General features: G+C 45.4%; 1 protein-coding gene across 1 annotated transcript in view; it reads right to left on the bottom strand.

The window, feature by feature from the left end:
• Positions 1-2,278: 2,278 nt before the first annotated feature.
• The window catches only part of LOC147679786 (myoferlin-like), a 3,853,508-nt gene continuing 3,836,636 nt past the window's right edge, over positions 2,279-19,150 (bottom strand). The window contains exon 31 of the mRNA XM_086943347.1: positions 2,279-4,787. Within this exon, the coding sequence (XP_086799473.1) occupies positions 2,493-4,787 (2,295 nt within the window). The 3' untranslated portion in view covers positions 2,279-2,492. The remainder of the gene's footprint in view (positions 4,788-19,150) is intronic.

The raw sequence follows: 19,150 nt of genomic DNA, 5'->3' as shown, positions 1-19,150 counted from the left end.
TCTTCATTATATGCCTAGTTAGCTCAACATTAATGTTTGGAAGTGTTATTCTTTTTGAATCAGTATGACCAGGTGAGGTACAGGGTGGGGGAGGGAGGGTTACGGGGAGAGGGACAGTTTGAGGGAGCGGCTTACGATAAATTCACTGTTGTCAGGCTTATCGGCCAAGAGGTCCTGCATAGTGATGATTGCACGAAAGACGTGGTTGGACGACATGTATGTGTAAACAAGAATATGGGACTTTATGCTTTTATACTCTGGTTAAGCAATTATATAGATCAAGCCGTAATAGCCTCAGGCTGATGAAGTTAGGTTGGGGAGGAAAGAAAGTTAAAAAAAAAAAGGTCTGTAATATATTATATGTGAATGTGATGTGCTAAGTAGCATACTGTGCAGTCTGAAATAAAGAGTTTAAAAAAAAACATACCATAACATAACATAACAACACCCTTTCTAATAACATAGCTGTCATGTCATATGAGGAGGATAAAGTAGTTGAAGAATCAACTAGCGTGGGGGTTGGAATGGGTAAATACGATGTCAGTGAGTACCATGATGTGTGAAGGCCCAATGACTGCAATATCGATAAATGTAATGCCAACGTATGTCATAGCCTGTGCTAATATGCCAATGTCAATGCTCATAAGTGCATATCAAAATAAGTCATAATTACGGCTCCCGGTTTTATGGTATTTTGTTTTTAACATTTCCGTCTGTATCTATCCATATATGTATATTTTGGCCTTCTTATTTATATTTATCCATATTTATTATGCGCTTTGAGAGTAAATGGACTCGCAAAATGATATATTTCTAAATTTTATTAACTCTTACACATGTCCTTATACGTGGATGCCTGTCGCATTTTAGCCAATAAAGAAGCCACATATAATATAAAGCTACACCCACAGGTACATATTAGCATTATACTACAAATATATGTTAACATATATCTGTATTTAAGGAAATCTCATCCTATTTTTTTAACTCCCTATGTTGTCTATCTGTTCAGGTTTTGCCTAGAATTCATGAAAGACAGCATGGAGAGTTGCTCAAAAGAAGCACAACTTTCAGTATTTTTCCGCTTCTAAAAATAAATACTGACAGGAAACACATTGTTTTCTGTCTGTATTTATCTGTAAAAATCAGTAGACCAGGAAACCGGGAGTCTTAGTCTTAATCTATGCCTGCACAACAGCGATGGTACCAGCAGTAGCAATGTCAATGTATGCCATAATCCATGTACAAACAACAATGTTGTTATCAGTAAAAGCGAAATCAATGTATCTCACGAACTAGGATTGTGCATAGCCATGTCAAGATTGGTAAAAACAATACCAATGTCCGCTATGACAACTACACAAGCTACTGAGAATATCAATAAAAATGACACCAGTGACTGCCATAATATTTTTAGGAGTTCCAGTGAACTTGTGCCATTGCTGTCGGATTTACCCAAGGTGACTTCCCCATCAACCCTGAGTCAGAGATATGTGGCCAGACAGGACCTGAGACCCACTCCCGAACCTATAGAATAACAGGTCACAGATGGGGTCTCTCTTGACCCAAAGATGAACGCACGCCCAGGGAATACATTGATCGATTCCACAGATAGATAGTTGCCCCACAAACAGGGCCCCAATAAAACACATTTGACCAAAGGCTCCTGTTCCGCAAAAATACCACAAAGCAAAATGCCACATGTATATAGAAACACTTGACCAATCAGGACACGCCATGCACACCACATGCGTTCGCCATGCTGGACATCTAGACACATACGCACTGCCCTACACTAGCTCTTCCAGAGATCAAGAGGCATCTCTGACATTATCAAGATGCCCAACCTTATTAATTTAATTTACGACTGCAATGCCATTTAAGAATGCAGAATTCGGTTTATGGTACTTCACAAGATGTATGTAAAACCAGCAAATACTTTGTACACCAAGAGACTTTCTTCAGATCTGTCTAGAGTCTCCCGGCCACTGCATTTAATGAAACCAACTTGTTCCTGTTTTGCCAAACGCCTCTTATCTTTTCATTTCTTTAAGGTAAATTCTTATCTGAGCAACAACCCTTAAGAGTTGCATCTTGTCTTGAAGCTGACACTTTAGGAAAAAAATAAGTAGTGAGTGTATACAACAGGAACTGACACAGATAGCAACACTCATACATTGAAAATGCTTTAATTAAATAAATTAACAGTGACGGTGTGGGACAAACCCACAGACACATGACATATATCTGAGAGATGGTAGATGGAGGAAAGCAATGATTTGCAAAGTGCAATGAATGGCATCATATTGAAGGTATTTGTATGAACACAGATAGAGAAAATAAAGGGGTAATAAAGCAATCATAAACAGAAATGTTGGACTATGTACTTCAGGAATCATCCTTGTTCAGTCCTAATTTAGTATTCCCATGAACACTTCTTCAGTGGGTCTCTAGGTCTTCTATCCTACTTCCACAGTTCTTCTAAAAAATGTTCAGAAGCGATGTTTCCGAAGGCTTTCCAGGATGTTTATGTTGCCCGGTACAGTATCCTTCTTCTTTGGCACTGAATTTATTTTCTGCTCTTTTGTGTTGGCAATGGGATGGGCAGAGGAAATAGGAATACTGGGGGAAGTGTCGGAAATGGCGGAAGGAAGAATGCTGGAGGAAATGTCAGAGGGGGAAGAAGTGGGAATGCTGGAGGGCGTGTCAAAGCTGAACAAAGCGATAATACTAGGGGTAGCATCAAAGGGGGAGAAAGTAGGAATGCTGGGCGAAGTGTCAAATGTATCAGAAGTTGCTATTGTTGGAAGAAAGTCAGTGGTGGAAGAAATGGGAATGTGAATACTAAAAGAGATCTTAGAGATGGTGGCTGTGAGAGTGCTGGGAAAAGTGTCATCAGTGAGGAAAGTTTGAATGTTGGAATGAGAGTCAGAGATGGAAGAAAAGGGAAAGGCAGAAGGAGAAGTATAAGTAAGGGTGAATATCTCATTGCTGAGAGGAGCTGGAATGCTGGGAATAGCTTCATTGCTGGAGGGCGAGGAAACACTGGGAAGAATTACAATAGTGGGGAGAGCGGAAGCACTGAGAACATTTTCATTGCCAAAAGTAACAAAAAGGCTCTGGGTGCGGTGGTGGGTGAGAGAAGAGTCAGGGATAGGGGTAGCAATAATTCCAGAATGAGTTCCATATCCGGAGGGAGTATGAATTTTCGAAGCAGTGTAAATGCCGGAGGATGTCTCATAGCCTGCTGACACGGACTTTCTAAGTATTTTAGAACTGTGGGAAAAAGAAATGCTGGGAGGAGCACCAGGCAAATCAAGGGCAGCAGGACTAGTGGTAGAAGTGATCTTGCCTGGACTGCTGGGAGATGTGTTGGCAGAGAAGTCAGGAATGGTGTGGGTTTTAGAGATGTTGGGAACATTAACAATGGAAGTGGCCTGAGGATTGGCAGAGGTTGTGGTTAGAGTGTGGGAAGATGTGGAAGATCTTCTTGAGGCACGAGAGCCTGAAGAGGTGGTGTCAAGATTTGAGGAGATGTTTTTAAAGATGTCGATAGAGATTGAAGTATCTGAGGTGGTGGTAGAAGTGTCAGGGAAGATGGATGTGGTGGTAGAGGGATTACCATAGGTAGATTTAGGAGAGCGGTGAGCAGTTGTCTTAATTCTGTGTGATATGGAACGAATGTTGGGAGGAGTTGAAAATGTGTGAGTATTTGCTGAGGTGTGCAACATGATGTAGAGGTGAGTAGTTGAAGTGGTGTGAGAAGTAAAAATGCCTTGGAGAGAGCTAGATGCATCAGGATTAGTGTGGGTGGGTGCAGCTACAGTAATGGGGCGAGATTCGTGTCTGCGGGCAGGAACAGAGGCATATCCATTAATAGAGGCATGGGAAGATTTAGAGGGATTCATGGTTGTAACAATACCAGACGTAGGTGGAATACGGTGCTTGTGAAAGCTGCTGGACTTGGGAGTGATCGGATGACTGGGAGAGATGGGATGAATGGAAGAGATGGCAGTGCTAGGAGAAACTGAGGGCTTGGGAGAAATGGATGGTTTGCTACTGATGAGTGAACTGGGAGAGATGGGTCTGTTTGGAGTGGAAGGGTAATTGGGAGAGATGGGTGGACTAGGATAGACAGGGAGATTGTTAACTATTTTGGGATTATTATTGTTGGCAGTACTGGTTGAGATGTGGGCACTTTGTGAGACAGGGGAGTTAAGAGACTTTGGAAACTGGGGTAAAACTGAGGGGTTGGGAGATATGGAAGGATTTGGGGGGATAAGAGGATTGTTGATGAAAGAATGATTGGCAGCGGCATAGGGATTGTTAAGAAAGGGGGGGTTAGTAATCTTGTGAGGACTATTGATGGTGTGAGGGTTGGTAGTGATGTGGGGATTGGTAGTGGTGTGGGGACTGGTAGTGATGTGGGGATTGGTAGTGGTGTGGGGACTGGTAGTGATGTGGGAATTGGTAGCAGGGGGGTGACTGGCAGACTTGTGGGGCATGGTAGTCTTGGGGGTACTAATAGTGAAGGGGGGAATGATCGCCTTGTGGGGTGTGGAAGCCTTGTGAGGATTGGAAATGCTGTGGGGATTTGTAGCCTTGTGGGTCCTGGTATCTTTAAGGGCATTGGTACCATTGTTGGGGCTACCAGCCTTGTGGATATTGGCAGCCTTTTGGGTGGCAACATGAGGACTAGCAGTGGCAGATGGAGTAGAAGCCTCTTTGGCAGAGTTATCAGGATTGAGCAAAGGGAATAAATTCAGCATCTTTTCCGCTAAATAGTTCTATTGAAAAAAGAAAAACAAGTCAGACTAAGAATAGTTAGCCATATAACACTCACACTCAGGCCTGCACACGTCAACAGGAAGACTACTCTCCACTTACTCCACCACTAGAACCATTTGAATCCACCCCAAAATCACATAGTACACTGAAAAAACCCACAAACAGGGATTATGTGGTGAACTTGCTCCCTATTCCTTATACCCCTCATCTTCAAATCTCTACTCCGCACACATCACTACTGAATTATACAGTACAATCATCAACATCTTCAGCCTTACCCTCTCATTGACTTAGAGAGGCAGAATATTAAACTGAGTGACTTCCAATGTGACAAACAGAACCCGCAATCTAAACCAACTTCTTCAGACCTTTCAAATTATTCTTCCTAGTATTTCCTGGCACTTTAAAAGCCTCCCAAATCAGGGCTAAAAAGCACACCTCAGCGAAGAAATATTTGTAGGCAATCTGGGACTTCTTTAATGACAAAGTGCTTAAACCGACAGAAAGCAAGAATCACATCTCTGTCTTACTCATGTAGGAAAGGCCCCACCCGTTTAGGTGCTTCAGCAGGTGGCATCCCTGATGGACCTTGCAGACCTTTCTTCTGGTTGAAGCAACAGAACTCAGCACGTGGCACATTTATGTGTTCCCTGAAAATGGGCAAAGAGTCATCCTAGAAAAACTTTAGCTACTCAATGCGGTACTGAGAGGAAGGCTGACAAAAACACCTAGGGTCTCTTATCGTCAAGAGGTAAGATTGGACAAATGGGAATCGAAGGAAAGGAAGAGATTCAAATTACAGTTTAAACAAGCCTAAAACGAATCAGAAGGCAGAATTTAGGATGTAAGCCAATTAAAGATAGCGGAGAGTGGGCAGAGCCTCCAGAAACTTTAACGCTATAGTACATACTACATGTCTCGCAAAGCGAGCATCGCTTGCGAGGCGACGCTAGGCGAGACCATAATATTACAGTCACTCGAGGACTTTAATGCTTTTTCAGTTTCATCCTTGAGATAAATGGAACATGAAACAATATCCATGTGGAGGATCTGCTAGTTTCCGAAGCAGACCCTGTGGTAAATTGAACCTATTTTTGGTATGATTGGTGCTCTGTCTACTTCACTTAGTTTTTGCACTTCTTTTTCTGTTTCCTTATTGGGATGGCTCTTCTCATGCACAGCACACGCTCCGTTGCTGCTTTATCTACACTACCACCCTTTCATCTTCCTTCTTTCCCTGCTAGTCCGTGCCCGATCTTAGGGACAGGAGGTGGACGGTAGGTTTGGGCACCTTGTCTCATGTTTGTTTGGGTTTCATTTTTTTCATCATTGCAGCCGCTTTGTTAGGACATGTGCTTTTCTTTTTGGTATATTAAATTCTTTAATTTTTGTATTTCAAAGTATAAACTGTAAACATAAGGGAAGTTCATCCCTGTTCATATTCATGCGGCATGTATAGTTATAGTATTTTACGCATTTTGAGGCTTCACAAGCACAAACACAGTACAGAAGTGGAGTTGCATTTGGATGAAAGATTTACATACTTATTTTTAACAAACAACTGTTTTGGTTTTGTTTGCAGAAAACATTGTGCCTATTCCTTATAAAGAAATGTACAAATGTCTCTTTAATTACTCAAAATGCTAACTTACTAATGTTGACTTTTGTGAACTTTTACTTTAATTCAATAAGAAACAGCAGACGTTCCTTTTATTGCTACTGCCACCGACGCACAAGTTACTTACCTTCGGTAACGATATATCTGTAAGAAACAGTAGTTAGTATTAGATTCCTTACCTTAGAATATCCCCAGGCGTCAGTCTGGATCCGGAAACTTTTACGTAGCAGTACCCCTGCGTGTCGCTAGGCGTCATCTGCGGCTCCGCGTCCGTCGTCGACGTTGTTGGCGCTGGGATGATGTCGCCGGAGTACTGAGACGCCGCCCACGCACGGTGATGTCAGTTTTTATACACAGCTTTTCTGCGCCAGAAACGCAGAGCCATGATAAAAACCAACCCTGGTGCCATCAAACTAGGGCCCTCAAAGGGAAATACCTTAACCCTAGATATCGGTTCGCAGAACGGGGAGGATGGGTGGGGCAGTAAGGAATCTAATACTAACTACTGTTTCTTACAGATATATTGTTACCGAAGGGAAGTTACTTGTGCATCTGAAAGAAACAGGTTAGTATCAGATTCCTTACCTTAGAATAGATACCCCTGCAATACCAACCCCGGTGGTGGGTCTGCGAACCAATGACCACACCAGAAAGTCCCGGAGAACGGAACGGCCGAAAAAGCCATCTCTCTGGACTTAACTGTCCAGGCAGTCGTGTCTTGCGAACGTGTGCAGTGAGGGCCACGTAGCTACCTCAAAGATGTCCTGCAAGGTGACTCCCGACCCAGGGCAGTAGTAGCCACCGTGGCCCGAGTGGACTGGGCCCTCAGCCCAACAGGAGGCTCCTTTTTAGCCAAAGTGTAGCATGCCTTGATGCACAACTCGACCCACTGAGAGATGATCCCATTGTGCACCTCCAGTCCTTTCTTAGCGCCCACGTAACCAATGAAGAGTTGGTCATCCACCCGGAACTGGCGTGTGCGATCAAGGTAGAAGGAGAACACACGTTTTGAGTCCAGACGGTGGAGTCTCTCTTCTTCTTTCGAGGGATGCGGAGGCGGAAAGAAGGTGGGCAAGGTGATGGACTGCCCGATATGGAAGGCTGTGACTACCTTGGGCAGGAAAGAGGGACGCGTTCTTAACACAACCTTGTCCAGATGGACAGAAAGGAAAGGAGATTTAGAGGAAAGAGCCTGGAGCTCACTCACTCACCTGGCAGAGGTGATGGCAACCGGGAATGCAGTTTTGAGAGTAAGAAGACGTAGAGGGCAATTGTGAAGTGGCTCGAAAGGAGCTCACATCAAAAAAGTTAGAACCAGGTTCAAGTCCCACTGAGGCATCATGAAAGGTACAGGAGGAAACATATGAGTGATGTCCTTCAAGATTCTATGTACAACAGGGGACTTGAAAAAAGAAGGCTGATCAGGAAGCCTTAGGAAGGCAGAAATGGCAGAGAGGTAGCCCTTGACAGTGCCCAGAGCAGAGCCCTGCTGGGCAAGAGAAAGAAGAAAGAGGAGAACCTCAGAAAGAGGGCCAGAGAGAGGATCCACAGCCTTTGCTGTTCACCATGCCACAAATTTGTTCCACCTGCAGGCGTATACCGATTTTGTGGAGGGACGCCTGGCTGCCAGAATCACATCGCAGATTTCAGGAGGCAAGTCAAATGGCCTTGACTCTCGCCAATCTCCACGCAAGGAGGTGGAGACTGGACAGGTTTGGGTGACAGAAGGTCCTCCTAAAGGGGCAGACGAATCCGGCGATCGACTGACATGCTGAGTACTTCGGGATACCAGTATCTTCGTGCCCAGTCCGGAGCCACAAGCATGACTTGGGCCCGGTCGCGCCTGATCTTCTTCAGCACTCTGGGCAGAAGTGGTATAGGCGGAAAGGCGTACAACAGACCGCAACTCCACTCGTGACGAAAAGCGTCTTCAAGCAAGTGCTGCCTTGGAAATTCCAGGGCGCAGAACTAGTGACATTGCGCATTCTCTTCTGTGGCGAATAGATCTAACCAAGGCTCTCCCCACTGCTGAAAGAGGCCTTGCGCCACGTCCGAGTTCAGACTCCATTCGTGAACCATCTTGCACCGACGGCTGAGTTCGTCCGCCCTGACGTTCAGACAACCCGCCAGGTGTTGAACCACCAGGTTCACCCCCTGATGTTCCAGCCACTGCCAGAGCCGCAGGGCCTCTTGGCAGAGGTTCCACGACCCCATCCCGACCCCATCCCGCCCTGTTTGTTGGAGTACCACATGGCGGTGGTGTTGTCTGTGAACACCTGCACTACACTCCCCGGACAGAGGGGAGAAAGGCCTTTAGTGCAAGTCGGATCGCCCGCAGCTCCAGAAGGTTGATGTGGATCCGGGACTCCACACAAGACCAAAGACCTCTGATCTCCGCCTCTCCCATGTGGCCCCTCCATCCCAGGAGGGACGCATCCATCACGACTATATGCACCGGTTGGGGTAGGGAGAGGGATCTGCTGCTAACCCCTTGTGGTCCGTGAGCCACCACTGCAACTGTCTCGCAGTGCCCTCCAAGATCAGGACGTGGTCGGACAGGTTGCCCTGATGCTGGGCCCACTGAAACTTCAGGTATGATGCACCAGAAGGATGCAGGAGGCGGACAGCCCCAGGAGCCGCAGCGTCAACCTGACCGAGACCCGGGATAAAGGCTGAAAGATCGGAATCAGCCTGTATATACCGAACCCGCTGCTCGGCAGGATAAACCCGAAACTGCACCGAGTCCAGAACCGCTCCAATGAAGAGGAGCTTCTGAGAGGGGCACAGGTGTGACTTCGGCACATTGATGGAGAACCCCAGCAGGTGTAGGAGGTCGGCCGTAGTCTGGAGGTGGCTGACGACTGACTGGGGCGAGCCCGCCTTTAACAACCAGTCGTCGAGATAGGGGAAGACTGACACGCCTAATCTGCGCAGATGAGCTGTGACCACCGCCATCACTTTCATGAACACCCGAGGGGTGCTGGTAAGGCCGAAGGGGAGCATGGTAAACTGAAAGTGCTCGCGGCCTACCGTGAACCGCAGGTAACTCCGGTGGGCCGGCAGGACGGCGATGTGGAAATACGCGTCCTGCAAGTCCAACGCTACCATCCAGTCTCCTGGGTCCAGGGCAGCTAAGACCTGAGCCAAAGTCAGCATCTTGAACTTCTCCTTCCGGAGGAAGCCGTTGACATTCCGGAGGTCCAAGATAGGGCGTAGGCCCCATTTGCCCTTCTTGGGAACCAGAAAGTAGTGGGAATAGCAACCACACCCTATTTCTGGCCCAGGAAAGCGCTCGATGCGCCCTTGGCCAAGAGGGCGCAACGTCCTCCTGTAGAAGATTCAAGTGATACCCTGACACGCGGTGGTATTGTGGTGGCATGGCTGGAGGGGTCGCCTCGAAGGGGAGGGAGTAGCCCCTTCGAATGATTTGCAGCACCCACCTGTTCGATGTGATGGTGCACCAGTGGAGGAGGTGATGGTGAACCCTGCCCCCACTGGCGTCGAATGGGCCTGAAAGCTCAGACTAGGCGGGTTTTGAGGTGGATGCTGCGGGGGTGGATGTGGACTGGCCTTGCCATTGTCCCCGGGCACCGCCACGGCGGTTACCACATCCGCCACCACGCTGGATGTTAGTCTGCGGCCTGTGGCTGGCAGGACATGTGGGGGCGCCCCTTTCTTGGCCATGAAAGGAGCAAAAAGCAGCAGTTTGCAGGCCCAAGGACTTGGCCGTAGCCCTGTAGTCCTTAAAGCGCTAAAGCGCACTGTCTGCCTTGTCAACAAAAAGGTGACGGCCATCAAACGGCATGTCCATAAGGGTGTTTTGGACATCAGCTGAAAAGTTGGCGGACCTCAGCCAGGCGTGGCGGCGAACCGCCACCGTTGTTGCAATCGCCCTGCCTAGCGAGCCCGTTGTATCCAGCACACATCGGATGGAATACCGTGCCGCATCTCGACCCTCCGCAAGGGCTTGGGCAAGTTTAACTCGGGCCTCCTCCGGGCATTGTGGCAGCTCGTCCGCAACCGTATCCCACAGAGAGTGGGTATGACGGCCCAAAAGGCACGCAGTGTTGACTGACCGCAACCCCAAACTCAGTGAGGACAACATCTTTTTGATTGAGTTGGGTAGATGCACTGCTAGTTATGCTTAGATTATTCTTAGTTCTATGTGAGTTGCTCTGGTTTGGTGGTGCTCAATGAGGAGGCGTCGAGTGCCCTACGACGTCAAGGAAACTGTGAAACATGTGAGACCAGATAGGATCTGGTGTCATCCCTGATTGGCACACACTTTAATTGCGTTTCCTTGGTTCAAGAAAACACTTTCATTCAATGTTCGTTATGATCTTCATTTATTTCGTATATTTCATGATTTACGTTGCAATTTATTTCATTTCAATGTTCATCAAACTGGTCTACGTTTCAAAATTCAGGCAAATATCAAGGCGTGTCCAATGCATTTCGGGCACTAACATAACGTGCCCTTCATCAGGGAATTGACACTAAAAGTAACAATAAACAAAATATCAATATTTGTGGTCGTATATGTTTGTCATTACAATACAGTTCAAAAATAAAGCATGCAGAATAACGGTCATGTATTTACTTTACATGTGTATCATGCAATTACAAAATTGGGCGGTGGTGTAGGAAAAAACAAGTGGAGGTTTGTGGTGGGGTGTGGGGGTAGGAATATCCGACGTTCACTTACATGCCTGTTGTAACGTGCTGGTAGTTAATCTGCAATAATGGAGAGATTGTCTAAGAGAATTGTCGGGTTTACAAAGAAAATACTGCGTGCGCTATATGAAGTTACGATGCGGGCGTTTAAACTAACCTGACGGATATTCGAAATGTGGCTTCTCGTCCAGTCTACCTTTCTCCAATATGCCGGCGAAGCAGTTTACTTCCGGCGTTCATTATTTCAAATGGTTCCCGCGGTCATGTGGTTAGTCACGTGTAAGTGAAAGGAAAGAAAGACTATCGTGTATAACTCGGTGTCCGGTTATAAGCGGGCGGTTTAGGAATGTGGAACGTGGTTAAAATCATACCTAAAATCTTATTGATCCTAATGTGAGGTAAAATGAAATGTCTAAAAAATAAAAAATTATACAAAAATACGCGGATGGTAAGGAAACTTACTGGAAAAAATCTAATGTGAGAAGTGCGAGGACTCGATCTTGGGGTAGGGGAGTTAGTGGAGCTAGTATCAGTGGTATGCGATGTAGTGGCAATTTGGGTTTGGATAGTGTCAAGGTGTAGGGAACCTGCACAATCACAAATCAGTCGATTTACAGAGCAATATTATCACAGATAACAAGAAAATTCTATTCTTTCATTCAGACCAGCTGGTTTCTGGGTTGATAATTTATGAATCCAATAATTTTCTCTTCTTAACAGTTGTTTGTTGTTATTTACACCCTCATATTTACAAACAGTCTCTAGGACAATAAACTTGACTTGAGAAACATTATGTTGTGATTCAACAAAATGAGCCGAAAGAGCTGATTTCATGTTCTTTAGTCTGATGTTTGACTTGTGTTCAGTCAGGCGTACTTTTATGCGTCTCTCAGTTTTCCCAACATAGATCTTCCCGCACGGGCATTTGATCCCGTATATTAGGTTGCTGGAATCGCAGGTAGCATTGACATGTAGTTTTATTGGGTAGCCTTGTGTTGGATGATTGATGGTATGACCTTTAATTATGGTATTGCAATTGCCACAGTTCAGGCAAGGTTTTGTTCCGTGATATCCTTTGGTTTGTTTTGCAGGATTTCACCAAGGTTCTTGGCTCTAGTGTAAGCAAACAACGGGGGTTGATCGAATGCTCTGTTGAAGTCCGGTTCTATGTTCAATATGGTCCAGTGTTTCATTATTATTTGTTTGAATTTTTTACTGTTTGTAGAATATTTAGAAACTACTACCATTCGAGTTTGTTCAGTTTTAACTGTTGGTGTCAGAAGTTTGGTTCTTTCCATGTTCACAATTCTTTCTTTGGTTTCATCCATTAACTGTTTAGGGTAACCTCTTTTCAAAAATTTGGTCGACATTTCATTTAATCTTACATTAAGTGTAGTTTGATCTGAGGTGATTCGTTTAACCCTTGCCATTTGTGAGTAAGGTAGGTTTCTGATTAAGTTTGGTTCATGGAAGCTGGAATGCAATAGCATATTGTTCCTGTCTGTTGGTTTGACGAAAAGGTCTGTGTCAAACCCGCTTGGTGTTCTGATTACTTTGACATCCAAAAAATTTACTGATGTGTCGGAGATGTCCCAAGTTAATTGAATTCTTTGGTCAATGTTGTTGAATTTATTCAGTTGGTGTCTTAGTTTCTCCTCTGATTCCGTCCATATGATGAAGTAGTCATCAATGTATCTTGATATCATTTTCAAGTGGTCTGTCCAGTTCGTGTCCTTCAAAATATGCTGAGTCTCGTACCAGTGCATGAACATGTTCGCGTATACCGGTGCGGCAGAATTGCCCATGGCCATTCCTGTTAATTGTTGGTACCACTTATCTTTAACTCTGAAGTAGCTATGGTATAGCGTGAATTGCATCAGTTCCATTAGAAACAATTGAAATTCTTGGTCTATGTCAGTGTTTAGGATTGCTGATTCTATTGCTTCAATGCCCATGCTATGTGGTATACTTGTGTATAGGCTACAAACATCCGCCGTGCATAGCAATATTCTGTCATTGGGGTTGAGTTGAATTTGTTGAAGTTTTAACAGAAATTGTGAGGTGTCTTTTATGTATGTTTGGGTTGATTGTACTGATGGTTGTAAATACTTGTCAATTAGTTGACCAATTGGTTGGTGTATGCTTCCTCTGGTAGAGACTATTGGTCTCATGGGAGGGTTTCTCAGATTTTTATGAATCTTTGGTGTCATTCTTAGTGTAGGACTTTTAGGATCGATGGTTACGAGAAAGTTCTTCGTTCTTTCTGTAATGGTTCCCTGTTGATATGCCTGATCAATGATCGTTTTTAATGTTTTGGTGTATTCCATGGTGGGGTTTGAGTCCAATTCGTTGTATGTTGACTTATCCATGATATGTTCAGTAACTTTTTCGTTATACATTGACATATTCATAATAACAATCGCCCCTCCTTTGTCGGCTTTGGTGAAGATTATTTGGTCATTGGTCGCTATTCTCTTGATGGTATCTAAATCCTTTTGTGTGATATTTCTGTTTTTAGGTTTGGGAAATTTGAGTTTGTTGAGATCTTGTTTAACAAGACTTTCAAAAAGATCCAGAGTCTTGTGGCTTGAAGGTGCTTGAAATGTGCTTTGTGGGCGTAGTCCAAGTAATTGATCTTTGTCTTGGGGTGGACGTTCCGGTAAGGTATTATCAAAAAAATTTCTTAGTTTGAGTTTGCGCATTAATTTGAAAAAGCTCACTTCTTCTTCCAGGAGGTCCGTTTGGGTAGTCGGCACAAATGAAGTTCCTTTCTCCAACAATTTAAGTTCATAAGTAGTGAAGTGATGGTCACTTATGTTGATGACTAGATTATCTTTGGTTAATTCTTCTTCGGTTTTTTCTCCATCAACTTGGTGATGGCTGTTGTGCTCCGGGTCGTGGGCGGGTCCCTTTCTTTCTCTTTTTCTTTTTCTTTTTCCTTGCCCTCTCCTGGGTCTCCTTTTTGCGCTTGGCCCTGGTCTAAAAAAGGGCTATTATCTTGTGGTTGGCTGGTGGTTGCTTCCTCAGATGGGGTTGATTCTTGTGGTACTCTAGTAGGATGACTTTTGCGAGGTCTTGTAGTAGATTCACTATCTGTCGAAGAGGTATCCGTATTAGAATTGTAGGGGCGGTTCCTGCGTTTCTGTGCATATACATCGGCCCATGTATATACTTCTCCCAATTTATAATCCAAGGTGTCCCGCTTGAACTTACGGATTTTCCGTTCATTAATTTCCTTGGTGTGTCGGTCAACCTGCGCTTTGATATCTTCTATGATCGTATCCAGTTCCTCTTCGGTCATCATTTTCGACAATTCCGTGGCTGTTTCCTGAATTTCTGCAGAGATTTCCTCCAAGATAGTAGATAGTTCTTGGATAATTAGAATTAAATCCAGTGAGCATTTATTTAATATCTTGTACCATCGTTCCTGGAACTTTTTGGAGTGTTTGCATAGGGATGGTTTAAGTGCAATTCTTAATCCGCGCGGTATACGGAGGTTCCTATGATACTTGATAAGGGTGCTGGCGTGCAAAAGTTGATTTGTTTTTCTTTTGGATAAGTATAGTAGTTGTTTTATGTTTTGCTCCTTTGATCGGCTGGTTGTATCTTGTGCTAGCTCCTCCCTGATTAGAGAGTAGATTTGGTCCACGTCTTTTTCCTCATATGCAAAGGTGGAGGCTCTGGCCTCAGTGCTTTTAGATATTTCCTCGTAGTTGGACATTCTTTAGTTTTTGTTTATGATACTTGTTTGGGTGCGTGCTCTCTTTCCCGTGGGCGCTATCGAGGAACAATATGATTGAGTTGGGTAGATGCACTGCTAGTTATGCTTAGATTATTCTTAGTTCTATGTGCGTTGCTCTGGTTTGGTGGTGCTCAATGAGGAGGCGTCGAGTGCCCTACGACGTCAAGGAAACTGTGAAACATGTGAGACCAGATAGGATCTGGTGTCATCCCTGATTGGCACACACTTTAATTGCGTTTCCTTGGTTCAAGAAAACACTTTCATTCAATGTTCGTTATGATCTTCATTTATTTCGTATATTTCATGATTTACGTTGCAATTTATTTCATTTCAATGTTCATCAAACTGGTCTACGTTTCAAAATTCAGGCAAATATCAAGGCGTGTCCAATGCATTTCGGGCACTAACATAACGTGCCCTTCATCAGGGAATTGACACTAAAAGTAACAATAAACAAAATATCAATATTTGTGGTCGTATATGTTTGTCATTACAATACAGTTCAAAAATAAAGCATGCAGAATAACGGTCATGTATTTACTTTACATGTGTATCATGCAATTACAAAATTGGGCGGTGGTGTAGGAAAAAACAAGTGGAAGTTTGTGGTGGGGTGTGGGGGTAGGAATATCCGACGTTCACTTACATGCCTGTTGTAACGTGCTGGTAGTTAATCTGCAATAATGGAGAGATTGTCTAAGAGAATTGTCGGGTTTACAAAGAAAATACTGCGTGCGCTATATGAAGTTACGATGCGGGCGTTTAAACTAACCTGACGGATATTCGAAATGTGGTTTCTCGTCCAGTCTACCTTTCTCCAATATGCCGGCGAAGCAGTTTACTTCCGGCGTTCATTATTTCAAATGGTTCCCGCGGTCATGTGGTTAGTCACGTGTAAGTGAAAGGAAAGAAAGACTATCGTGTATAACCCGGTGTCCGGTTATAAGCGGGCGGTTTAGGAATGTGGAACGTGGTTAAAATCATACCTAAAATCTTATTGATCCTAAAGTGAGGTAAAATGAAATGTCTAAAAAATAAAAAATTATACAAAAATACGCGGATGGTAAGGAAACTTACTGGAAAAAATCTAATGTGAGAAGTGCGAGGACTCGATCTCGGGGTAGGGGAGTTAGTGGAGCTAGTATCAGTGGTATGCGATGTAGTGGCAATTTGGGTTTGGATAGTGTCAAGGTGTAGGGAACCTGCACAATCACAAATCAGTCGATTTACAGAGCAATATTATCACAGATAACAAGAAAATTCTATTCTTTCATTCAGACCAGCTGGTTTCTGGGTTGATAATTTATGAATCCAATAATTTTCTCTTCTTAACAGTTGTTTGTTGTTATTTACACCCTCATATTTACAAACAGTCTCTAGGACAATAAACTTGACTTGAGAAACATTATGTTGTGATTCAACAAAATGAGCCGAAAGAGCTGATTTCATGTTCTTTAGTCTGATGTTTGACTTGTGTTCAGTCAGGCGTACTTTTATGCGTCTCTCAGTTTTCCCAACATAGATCTTCCCGCACGGGCATTTGATCCCGTATATTAGGTTGCTGGAATCGCAGGTAGCATTGACATGTAGTTTTATTGGGTAGCCTTGTGTTGGATGATTGATGGTATGACCTTTAATTATGCTATTGTAGGATCAATAAGATTTTAGGTATGATTTTAACCACGTTCCACATTCCTAAACCGCCCGCTTATAACCGGACACCGGGTTATACACGATAGTCTTTCTTTCCTTTCACTTACACGTGACTAACCACATGACCGCGGGAACCATTTGAAATAATGAACGCCGGAAGTAAACTGCTTCGCCGGCATATTGGAGAAAGGTAGACTGGACGAGAAGCCACATTTCGAATATCCGTCAGGTTAGTTTAAACGCCCGCATCGTAACTTCATATAGCGCACGCAGTATTTTCTTTGTAAACCCGACAATTCTCTTAGACAATCTCTCCATTATTGCAGATTAACTACCAGCACGTTACAACAGGCATGTAAGTGAACGTCGGATATTCCTACCCCCACACCCCACCACAAACCTCCACTTGTTTTTTCCTACACCACCGCCCAATTTTGTAATTGCATGATACACATGTAAAGTAAATACATGACCGTTATTCTGCATGCTTTATTTTTGAACTGTATTGTAATGACAAACATATACGACCACAAATATTGATATTTTGTTTATTGTTACTTTTAGTGTCAATTCCCTGATGAAGGGCACGTTATGTTAGTGCCCGAAATGCATTGGACACGCCTTGATATTTGCCTGAATTTTGAAACGTAGACCAGTTTGATGAACATTGAAATGAAATAAATTGCAACGTAAATCATGAAATATACGAAATAAATGAAGATCATAACGAACATTGAATGAAAGTGTTTTCTTGAACCAAGGAAACGCAATTAAAGTGTGTGCCAATCAGGGATGACACCAGATCCTATCTGGTCTCACATGTTTGACAACATCTTTTTGCCATATTGTTCGTACCTTTTGGATTCCCGACCAGGGGCAGCTCTCAGGAATGCGATCTGGGAGTTAGAGGCCTGGATGACCAGGCTCTCTGGGGTGTGATGGGTGGACAAGAAGCTAGGGTAGCCCGGGGCCGGGCAGTGGCGTCTGACCACGTTCCTATCCACAGGGGGAGCCGTGACGGGCCTGGACCAAGTGCCCACAAGAATGTAAGTTAAGGCCTCATTAAATGGCAGCAGAGGCTCCGAAGAACTTGCCTGCGGTTTAAGGACCTCAGTGAGGAGGTTAGTCCTCACAGCCGCGACGGGGAGCTCAAGAGCCAAGGCCTTGGCCGCCCTCGTCAGCACCCCTTTATAGGCAGCTCCCTCCTCCGTAGCCACGGTAGGAGGGCAGACAAAACCATTGTCGGGCGAAGTGTACAAACCACTGGCCTCCCCTAGCTCACATGCCCAGTCCTGATAAGACTGGCACTCCTGTGCCAGAGGGTCCTCAGACCCCTCCCAATCCCCCTCGTCCTCCATCTTCTGGAACTCAGGTTCAAATGATGGGGCCAGATAATAGAAGAAAAGTTCTTCCCTCTACGTCGAATGTGGTGACGAGCGACGCCGCTACGGTGTCGGAACCGGATCAAGGGGGGGATCGGGGTTGACATCGTCCGGGGACGACATCGGGGGCTACACCCTTGGGGTCGGCGCCGGCAGAGGGGTCGTGAGGTCGACCAGCGGCGACCCGGATCCAGAACCGGATCAAGTGGGGCCTTGCGGCGTCGGGACCGAAGTCGCTGACGGCGCCGGGCCCGAAGCCGCCGGCCCGCCAATGCCCCGAGTCGGGACTGCCTGGCCCGAAGGCGCGCCGACAATCCTTAACGGAGGGAAGTGAGTCCTCATGGCCACGATGAAGTCACGAGTCTCCACTGGCGGCGCATTCAGCCCAGGGACCGGCGGGTGCGACGCCTGTGGCTCGGCAGAGCCGCGTGGGCGGTGTCGCCCGAACCCCCGGCCGCATCGCACTAGTGTTGGGGGGAGTCAGAATTGGTGTCACTTCTTCGACTTCTTGTGCCTCTTACCTGAGGACTTGGAGCTCGATGAGTGGTGCCGACTCGATGAGCGGTGATGACTGCGACCGGTCCCTTGACCTCCTCCTGGACCAGGACCTCGAACGGGGCAGGGCCAACTGCCGGAGCTCGAGGCGCTTACGGGACTGCTCCCGCCTAGCCTTCGACGTCAAGGCCCAGCAGTCGGGGCATGACTTGTCATCGTGGTCGGGCCCCAAACAATGCAGGCACCGGCGATGGGGGTCGGTAACCGACATCAGTCGACTGCAGTCGGCACAGGGTTTGAACCCTGGCATCCCTACCGGCACCGATGGAGTCGAACAACTCGAGAAAAACAGATCAAAAAAATGAAAATGTTTACTCAAAAAATGACCAAGGGTACCATTTTGTACGGATCGGCGCTTGCTGGTGTGGAAAAAAGAAGAACTGACGTCAGCGCGCAAGGGTGGCATCTAAATACACCGGCGACGTCATCCCGGCGCCAAAGACACCGACGACGGACGCGGAGCCACAGACGAGGCCAAGCGACACGCAGGGGTACTGCGACTCAAAAGTTTCCGGATCCAGACTGACGCCTGGGGATATTCTAAGGTAAGGAATCAAATACTAACCTGTTTCTTTCAGATTTTCATTCTTGAGAGCCAGGGTCTTGGATCTGTTGGGGGTGTAACATTCTGTGAGTTAATGCACTTTACTTTATGGCTTTGTGCCTAAAAATATATGACAAAAAGGGGAATGGTTTCCGATAGATGGAAACCATCCCCATTTGATATCATTGGAAACA

Source organism: Lissotriton vulgaris, chromosome 11, assembly GCF_964263255.1.
Source record: "Lissotriton vulgaris chromosome 11, aLisVul1.2, whole genome shotgun sequence".
NCBI classification, from domain to species: Eukaryota; Metazoa; Chordata; class Amphibia; order Caudata; family Salamandridae; genus Lissotriton; species Lissotriton vulgaris.
Note: the sequence above shows the minus strand (reverse complement) of the source record. Positions and strands in the feature narration are given on the sequence as shown.